Source organism: Tarenaya hassleriana, unplaced genomic scaffold, assembly GCF_000463585.1.
Source record: "Tarenaya hassleriana unplaced genomic scaffold, ASM46358v1 Cleome12, whole genome shotgun sequence".
NCBI lineage: Eukaryota > Viridiplantae > Streptophyta > Magnoliopsida > Brassicales > Cleomaceae > Tarenaya > Tarenaya hassleriana.
The window spans coordinates 2,633,595-2,643,364 of record NW_010962392.1 but is presented as its reverse complement, the minus strand read 5'-3'; the positions used below and the strand labels follow the sequence as shown (position 1 = coordinate 2,643,364).

Below are 9,770 nucleotides of genomic sequence, written 5' to 3'. Positions count from 1 at the left end.
TATATATATATATATATGATAAATAAAAACTTTTTTTCAAACTACACATGAAACATATATAAGGAAGTTTTTTCCCTCAGTAAATATATAAATAAGTTTTGTTAAGACATATTTTTCAGATGTCTTTTCGTGGGTTGTTGAGATGGAAAAAAAAAATTGAATCTGGAGAGGACTAACAATAATTAATTATGAAATTGGGGTCTATTTCTCTTAGTCAAAATTTGAAAAAACAAAATAAAAAGTTGAATATTTCATCCCCTTCTTTTTCTTTTTTAAAATTTTGGGGATTTAGGAGAAATGAAAAGGGATGGTCTGTCTTTAGCCCAACAAGTTAAGGATACGTCCCCTTCAAACTATCATCAAGTTATATATGTCATTATTGGCCTAATTAATCAGTCATGTAACGAATTTTTAACAAATAGTTTGAAGTTGACCCTTTGATCGAAAAAAAGGGAATTCATGGAGAGAATTGCGATTTTAAAAACATTAAAAAAAATTATAACGAAAACTGAAAACTAAGGTATCGTGTTTTTCCTTAACCTAGACTTATTCCAAATTTCCAAGAAAATCTAAGTTTCAGATTTTCAGAATTTTTTTTTTCTCGACAACGATTTTGAAAAAATATATATATAAATACACACACACACATATATATATATATAAGATCAATATTAACATAAACATTTAAAAAGGGGATTCGATCTCAATTCTATAACTTTTTTTTTTGGTGTAACATATAAATACGTGTGGACATATAGCTCCACTTACAAAATTGAACCTTACAATATCTCGTACAAGATATTCTTACAAAAGTCTGTGTACAAACAAGGTAATGGGGCCAATACAAAAAAGCGTTGAGCAACTTAAAAAATTACACGTTTTATTTTATTTTTTATATTTTGGCAATTTTATATTTATCTAAACATTCATTGGATAAAATAAAGGGGGCAACTGAGAAAAGGAGGTCATGCAGACGTGTTATTGGAAATTGGATTCCATAATTTCACGATCGAGACTGACATGTAAATGTAATATGGGACACGTATTATAACAGCATAATTCAATATTATAAATGATTATGGAATGATATCATAATAACGTAGAATAATACGACAAACGAGGAAAAGATATCACTGACATTTAAAAAAAAATATTCGCCGCTGAGATTATTCAAGAAAAAAAGGCTAACCAAAAATAAGATATCATTCTACATTTTGAGTATACAATATTATAAAATAATTCATTTTTTGCCTTTTACTTAAAAAAAAGAATTTGGAATTAAAAAACATAAAACTTTGCATGATTTTCTTAATAGAAGAAGTGTGAAATTCTTAAATAACATTTTCATACCTGTATGGTTTTGTACCGAATATAAGATATGCGTGTGTGTATATATATTGGTAAAGAAGATGTGCGTTTTGTTAAAAACTGATTAATAATAATGATATAATAATTAGAAAATAAAATGACGAGGCATGTGGTACGGCCGACATGAAATGAGAAACAAAAGGGATCGTGGTGTCCCAAATTCGGCCGCAATTACCAAAACTACGTAAAAAAGCATCATTGTATTAGCTGTTTCCACGTGACATTTTCTTTTTTGTCCGCTGCTGTTCAATTTGAAAGTTTTCCATAAATTATATTTCCACGTCATATTTTTTAAGCATACGATAAAAATCCTTTTAGATACCCGAGATACACGTATCTATACGACAAAGATATTCATTCACTAAACTACATTTATTCAGTTTTGTTAATGGCCTCTTTTGATATTTATGGATATTTATATATCTTAATTATTCAATTTACATCGAATTTTCGAGTTTTGTTTAATTCTAAGTTTATCTCAATATTAGCTAGGTTCATCGAGTGGATGGAAGACATACGTATGTACATATATATATATATACTGCTTGCACATACGTACTCTTTATATACGCAGATTGGAATATAAAATAGATAATTGGTTTAGTCCGATTAATTTTGATTTTTAATTCTATGTAGATATACGCACAAACACATAGGATGGGGACAGAAACGTAAGGAAGGAAAAGGAAATAATAAAATAAAGGAACGCACAAAATGCTAAGGGGATTTGTTAAATAGATAATAAAAGATGTGACGAGGACAGTCCATATCATTCACGCACTATAAGATTCCAAATTCCTTGTTATTTTATTTCTAAATTCTATTATATATATATATATATATATATATATATAAAGGTTGTTTCCTAACCGGATAATGCATATATATTAATTATATTACAAGTACAATAATACGAAAAATAGTAGGTAGCATAATCCTTTGCATATGATAAGGGATATGCAATAATATATATATTCTCTAGTGGATTACTAATCAAATGGCTTTAATCATTTTCCAGATTTAAGAAAGATTTTGCTTGAAGATAACATAAATAGATGTCCACTTGACATGTGACATGACCAACATGATGGAGATTATGAGATCAGAACAAATCATGTCTGCTCTTCGATTTTTATTTTTCCTTTTAAAGACTTTCGGTTCCCTCAATCTCTCTCTCTCTCTCTCTCTCTATATATATATATATATATTATATGTTAGTCATAAAAATTCAAACATTATTTTAACACTTAGTTTATGTGATAAATAACTAAAACATAATAATGTATGGGAAAATATCGTAGTCATGTTTAAATTTTCAAAAAAATAATAATAATCATGGCCACTGTATTTGGTGTTTCTATTTATATTTGTATGTCTAATTTTTCGACAACGTATTACTTATTCAAGTAAACAGTTTTATTCAAAACCTACATGTATATAGCATAGCTGTGCAAATATATAAATGTGAATCAATATGTGGATCTTTTTAAGATCTTCAAACAAGTAAATTTCCATTTCAAGCTATTTTAACTTCCATATATTCGGTGTTCTTCTAACCACTTTGTATACGTTCTTTTGTTGGTTCCATTATCTTCATACTTTATATATATATATATATTCAAGTAAATAAGTGATGATTGTAAAAGCTGAAGTGGACCATATATCCAATAAAATATAATATCTCTTTATACATTCATATATACATGCAACTAACACGAAATAATTGTTTTTTGTTATAGGATTCAAGTTCACCATACGTAAAGGTTTCTTAAGCACAATAGATATACGGAAAATACGTGTAAATAAATCATATAAAAGTCCATATGCGTTACTTTTTTTTGGTTGTACTATAAAAAAAAACACATAATTGGAGACATTAAAGAGAAAAAAACAAATCTAAAGGGAAAAAGGGAATGTGGACACTAGGGAGGAGGGCATAGAAAGTAATTTTACATGGTTCTAGGGGTATTTCAGACTTTCGAAAGTTTCAAGAAGTAGTTGACCTGTCTTTAAAGCCGAGCCGAACCGGGGGGGTTTAAGCGTTGACCAGTTGCGTTTGAAGTTTGGACCGAGCCGCACAACTTTCGCTTTCGCTGACTCCATAGAACTAATCATTGAACACACCGACCTAACCCTAACATATATATATATATTTTTTTTAAAATAAAAAAGAGAAATCGAGATTGGGCCAATGGTTTTTTCGGATAAAGGCTTTTACCGGAAACCGGTAAAACCCGGTTTATTCAAAAAACCGCGTGTTGTCCGATATAACAGATGCCACGTTGACATCCGATTACGGAACTCTCTCCACGTTTCGACTTCCCGTCGTTTTTCGCGTCATGGTCCGTCACGCTTTCCTCGAGAAGTTCGCCAAGCGTCACGTTATTCTTCCGAAATTACCAAAGTACCCCTATAAGACGGGGGTAGAAAATTGTCCGATGGTTAACCAGCTGATCTAACTAACCGGAAGGTAGTTGAACCGGATCCGGTACGATTTCTCAGATCTCCGTGTTTTTAGATTATCCGCGTCTCTCTGAACGGACACGACTGATTTTGACGCATCCACGGTTTGGGAGTCGTGGGTTTCAGCAAGACTCCCTAAACCGCCTTTCGTAATTTTCAAATGATTTTTTTCTTCTTCTTTTTTACTTTATTTCTCCACATTTTTATATCGAGTTTTCTTATACAAAACCATTTATTTATCTTTCATTAATAGTTTTTACTTATTTAAATAAATAATAACGTTAAAATAGTTTTAGTTTTGTTAGAAATGCTCTAATTTTAAAAAGGATGAACAAAAACAATACTTAAAAAATACCAAAAAATTACGTAATAACGCGGTTAAAAAATACAGCATTGAACAAAACTTGGTTGAACCACCTAACGACCACTACTTTCCTTCACACTTCTCTTCTTAAATTTTGTAAAACTTTATATAGTTTATGTATCCGTACAAATGAAATAATTATGTGTCTCAAAACATGTATTATGAACGTATAATTATTATTGTATAATTCAGCGCACTCAACTGTCATTTAATGAAATATAAATCTACAGTATGCAAAACAATCTATAATCTTGCGGTAATATTAATTTATCGTAGGATTATATAATGTAGTCAAGATGTATTATTTATATATTATTATTATTTATATTTCTTTTTTAATTAAGAACTTCGGAACCAACCCGACCCACCTTTATTTTTTTAATTAGAAGAAATAATTTAGAAACCGTTTTACTTTTTTTTGGGCTAAAATTACGGTGGTCAGTAAAGTATGAACATCTGGAGTATAAACGTATAAATGATCATTTTACTTGCGCTTTCTCGGTTTTCTAAGAGTCTTTCTCTCTCGGTCTACTTTTTTTCCCATCTACAGTTTCTTTCTCTTCTCCGCCGGGAAACCGCTTTCTCCGGCCGGATACCGCCATACGCCCTCATCAGTCTCCGTTTCTCGCCGTAAACAGCTTGTGCTTTATCTGGTGGATATTGTCAGGATTCTGATATCCGTTTGACTCGGTTGCGCGGCGACTCGGATCTCCGCGTTTGACTCGGTCTGCCTCGGTTGGCGGCAGTTTCTGAAAATGTGGTTTGCCGTGTTCGCCTGTCAGGCTATGGCTTGATTCCGCTGGTTGAGATCGTGATCTAGGGTTTCATATCTCCTGGATTTGGCCGGATTCTGCCGTTGTCCTTTGTTTGTCGCGGTCTGGTTTTCTCCGAGTTGAAGAAAACGGAGTCCTACAGAGATAGATTACGGAATGCCATGGTGAGTTGATGGCTTCTCGCATTTTCATTTTTTTTTTGAAAAAAGGTTTCGTGTTGTGAAATTTGTCTAACCGTGTTTTTGGTTGAAAATTTCACGAGCTTTGTTCTGTAATGATTTCGTGGTTCAGATCGCATGCATTATTATTTTGAATTGATCACTGTTGCGTTCCTTTGCGAGAATTTTAAAATGTATATTAATTTCGCTTCTGTAGTCTTAGAAAGCCTGCCAATGCCGGAGCATTAGCGCAACAGAGGCCAATTTCCGGCGGATTTGGAAATGCTTTACATAACCATCTTACATTTTTATGCTTCTTTTTTGTGGAATCTCATCTCTAGAGAGTTGACTTCTGTCTTCTTTTGGAATTCGACGAATCTCACTCGGTCAAAATTTGTGTTCTGGGGAAGATTGTCGATAGTCTTTGACTCGCGTTGTACGAGGGTGCCGAAATAGTGATTTCACATTTGTAGCATCGTTAAGGATTTGGTCGAACTGATAGGGAGAATATGTTGGAAGCCAATACGCCTATGCTTTTAAGGCAGTTGCAGTTGACTGTTTCGGTTTTCTGCATTCATTTTCTGATATTTACCTTTTCTTGGCTATCTGGTTACGTTTGAATCACTGACCTTGTATATCGATGACGCCAGCATATGTGGGATGTGAACTTTTGATCCCGCAGTCCTTTAGTCAAACTGGATTCTACCTTCCACTTCATGTTTCTGGAGTGTTGTCTAAATCCCTTTGTCTCCAGGTGGAAAGGAGGGTCTGCTTGTCCAAAGAGGCTGAGAATGGTCTAGAATATCTGAAACGTAAAAGGCTTCAGAGAATGAGATCAGAGTCTGGCAATGAAACAGTAGGTGTGACCAACATGATGACTAGGAGTGGAGGTGATTCACTGAGAGCATCAGCATCATGTGGTGTGAGATTACGGTCAAATGTTAACGATACAATCTCCAAACTGAATGGTGTATTGAAGCGCAAAGTGGAGAAGTTCGAAACAGATGATCTAAAATGGACCGAGAGACTTCCAGAGTGTCCTGTCTACAAACCAACCAAGGATGAGTTCGAGGATCCTTTGATTTATTTGCAGAAGATAGCACCAGAGGCTTCTAAATTTGGTATAACCGACTTCTACACTTCGGTTCAGAATAAGCAAGGACTAGTACTATCGGAGACTAAAAGATCACTTTTCCTTATTTATAGCTATCTGCATATGTTAGTTGCAAGATGCAGATTGTTATTAATTTTATGATTAAACATGTAGGATTGTGCTTCTGATAATGATAGCTGCTACCTTGAGGCCTTTGTGTAACTTAAATGATGTTGAATGGAACTCCTCTTTTATGCCCTCTATTTGTTGTCAGGTATTTGCAAGATCATTTCCCCTTTGATGGCAACAGTTCCTGCCGGAGTTGTCTTGATGAAAGAGAAAGTAAACTTTAAGTTTACAACCAGAGTACAACCTCTTCGACTCGCTGAGTGGGATTCTGAAGATAAAGTTACATTTTTCATGAGTGGGAGGTTTGTTATCCTACCTTGCAGAATTTAGTTTTATGACTTTGATCCATAGACCTCGGGTTTTGATGACATGTAACGACTCAGGAACTATACATTTCGTGATTTCGAGAAAATGGCAAACAAGGTATTTGCTCGTAGATACTGTAGTGGTGGTTCTCTTCCGGAAGTTTTCTTGGAAAAAGAATTTTGGAGGGAGATTGCTTGTGGCAAGACAGAAACAGTTGAATATGCATGTGACGTGGATGGTAGTGCATTCTCAACTTCGCCTAGTGATCCACTAGGAAGCAGCAACTGGAACTTGAAGGTATTGATCTGATACAGCTCCTCTCCTACCAGTTAAGCATCAAGGTAACTACTGCTAGGTTTCTGAAATATGTTAGTTATCTGCTTGCTCATTTATTTCAGAAAGTTTCGTGGCTGCCAAAGTCCACTCTGCGTCTTCTTGAGACATCTATTCCGGTATGTGACAAGACGGACAATCATTATGTTCTTCTACAATCCCATTGTAAGTATGTTCCTTTCTAACTTGGATTTGTTTGTTTCAGGGAGTCACTGAACCGATGCTGTACATAGGAATGCTGTTTAGTATGTTTGCTTGGCATGTTGAGGATCATTATTTGTACAGGTAACGACAGTCGAAAGTGAGTTTTTTAGGCTTGTACCTTGGATACATATATTTTCATGTGTTCAAGTAAAGTTGGACTCAGTGTCTTGATCTTCATTTTACCCTTTCCTCTTTCTAAAAAGCAGCATTAATTATCAACATTGTGGAGCATCAAAAACTTGGTATGGGATTCCAGGTTCTGCAGCTCTAAAATTTGAAAAGGTGGTCAGGGAGTGTGTGTACAGTGATGATATCTTGTCCACTACTGGAGAGGATGGAGCCTTTGATGTGCTTTTGGGGAAAACAACCCTATTCCCACCAAACATTCTCTTGGATCATGATGTGCCTGTTTACAGGACCATACAAAAGCCGGGGGAGTTTATTGTTACATTCCCTAGGGCATATCACGCTGGCTTCAGCCATGGTAAAACATTTTTTGTCTGCACCACGTCCAGATGACCAGATAGCTGCATCTGAATCATGATCACGTGTTAAAATGTTGTAGGCTTTAATTGTGGCGAGGCTGTGAATTTTGCGATGGGTGACTGGTTTCCTTTCGCAGCTATTGCCAGTAGCCGTTACGCTCACCTTAAGAGGGTGCCTCTGCTTCCTCACGAGGAATTGATTTGCAAAGAAGCAATGCTTTTATACACAAGTTCTGGACTCCAAGATTTGAATTTTTCGCCAGCAGACTTCTTGGCGCAGCACTGCATCAAGGTTGCATTTGTCAAACTGATACATTCCTTTCATTGGGCTTGTTGGTCTTTGATGAAATCAAGATCATGCACAGGCCTCGCTTCAAATACGCATGGTACCATCGTATGCAGTCTGTGTAAGCGGGATTGTTATTTGGCTTTTATCAATTGTGACTGTTATGCTCACCCTCTGTGTCTCCGCCACCAAGGTAAGCTTTATTCTGCACTCTCCACGCCTATCTTTTGTTAGTATATTTTTTAAAATCGTTGGTTGAACTGTTATATCTTATCCAGATATTAAAACGCTTGACCTCCCATGCGGGAGGACTCGCACCCTTCTCTTGAGGGAGGACATCGAAAACATGGAAGTTGCTGCCAAGAAGTTTGAGGAGGAAGATGGAGTATCAGATACGATTCAAGGGCAGTTGACGACAGACGAAGACTTGTATTCATACCCGATGTCAAAAACAGTTCCGTCCATTGGAGGAGATGGATACTCTCCTTATTCCACTATTGACTTTGACTTCACCCCTGAACTGGATGTCACATCTTGTGGCCAGACACAACATGGAAACCACCACCCTGTCTCGAGCCACGAAGCCGATGCCTCGTGTCTTTCCTCTGTTGTTGATGATTATGTAAGTTTGGAATATTTTCCATTATTTAATTTTTCATGAATAAGTTTTTCTTTTTGTTCTGAGAATGGTAGTGTTCTTTCGGGGCATAACACACTACATTGTTACCGTTTTGTATGAACCAGGTACAGGGCCGAGCTAACTTTGGCAGTACTGATTCCAAGCGGACGGAAGAAGTAACATTCCAAGAGGAGCTTCCAAATTCTCACCATGTCCCGAATGGTGGAACTTTGGTGGATCATGAAAGCGATGGTTCTGATTCCGAGATTTTCAGGGTCAAACGTCGTTCTTCTTTGAAGTTTGAGAACCAAACATTGATCCTTGATACGTTGTCAAGGAATTCTGAGCATCAGGTGAGGAGGACACATCACTTGTTCATTATATACAGTTGGAAACTGGTCGAAAAACCGGTTTTGTTTTCTGATCAGAATTCTTCTTAGTATCTTTACCCACATTTATATGACCTTAGTCATCGATAAGATGAGTATGTAAGCGATCAAACAAAGGATAAATGACATTTATATTGTTCTATAGTGGAAAAGCCCATCAAATCTGCTCTGATGTTAACATGAAACAGGGGCTTAAACGGCTGAAGAAATCCCAACATGAAGGAAGACGCAGCCAAGCTGCTGGATGGTCTGAGGCTGAATATGATCCCGGCCCCATCTCAGAAGACCGAAAAGGAATGTTGTGGCAAAGTCTTTCAGACAACAGACGCATGAGGGTGAAGGTCAAGAAGAGGTGGAAATCATAATGAAACCAGCGGCAGAGCAATGAAACAACACAGTCATTCAGGAGAGGATAAAAGGGTTCCATCGGAATAGCAGATTCCCTTTGACTACATTTTTTGTTTTCTTCTTCTTCTTGCTAACAGGAAGTTTGATTCCACCCATAAGGAATGGGAGTGGCTCTAAGACCACAGGAAGATGATGCGGAAAGCAACAACGACAGCTCCTCTTCTTCTTCTTTTACTCTCTGAGATGTAAGAAAAAGAAAGATAACACAGGGAACACAAATCTTTGATTCTTTGTGCAGGGATGTCCAAAAATCTAGGAGGCAACCCGCACCTACTTAGGTAACATCTTCTTCTCTGCCTTTTTTTTCTAATAACATTTGACCTAGTTGCCAATTGTGTGGGGGAGAGAGTAGTAGGGTTTTTGAGCCAAGTTCTATGGGGGGGGGGGGGATT

General features: G+C 36.2%; 1 protein-coding gene across 4 annotated transcripts in view; it reads left to right on the top strand.

Moving 5' to 3' along the window:
• The first annotated feature begins 4,711 nt into the window (after positions 1–4,711).
• Positions 4,712–9,770, top strand: part of LOC104806692 (lysine-specific demethylase JMJ706) — a 7,493-nt gene continuing 2,434 nt past the window's right edge. Inside the window, exons 1-11 of one of the 4 annotated variants that reach the window (XR_770647.1) lie at positions 4,712–5,132; positions 5,881–6,247; positions 6,494–6,650; positions 6,732–6,951; positions 7,053–7,106; positions 7,193–7,272; positions 7,398–7,675; positions 7,757–8,155; positions 8,241–8,584; positions 8,707–8,934; positions 9,159–9,656. Coding sequence is in view for 3 of the 4 variants with exons in the window: in XM_010531708.1 (XP_010530010.1) it covers positions 5,130–5,132; positions 5,881–6,247; positions 6,494–6,650; positions 6,732–6,951; positions 7,053–7,106; positions 7,193–7,272; positions 7,398–7,675; positions 7,757–8,155; positions 8,241–8,584; positions 8,707–8,934; positions 9,159–9,335 (2,307 nt within the window). In the remaining variant the exon portion in view is untranslated. Of the gene's footprint in view, positions 5,133–5,880; positions 6,248–6,493; positions 6,651–6,731; positions 6,952–7,052; positions 7,107–7,192; positions 7,273–7,397; positions 7,676–7,756; positions 8,156–8,240; positions 8,585–8,706; positions 8,935–9,158; positions 9,749–9,770 lie in introns of those variants that run through there. The other 3 variants (XM_010531710.1, XM_010531709.1, XM_010531708.1) reach the window with 3 other exon arrangements.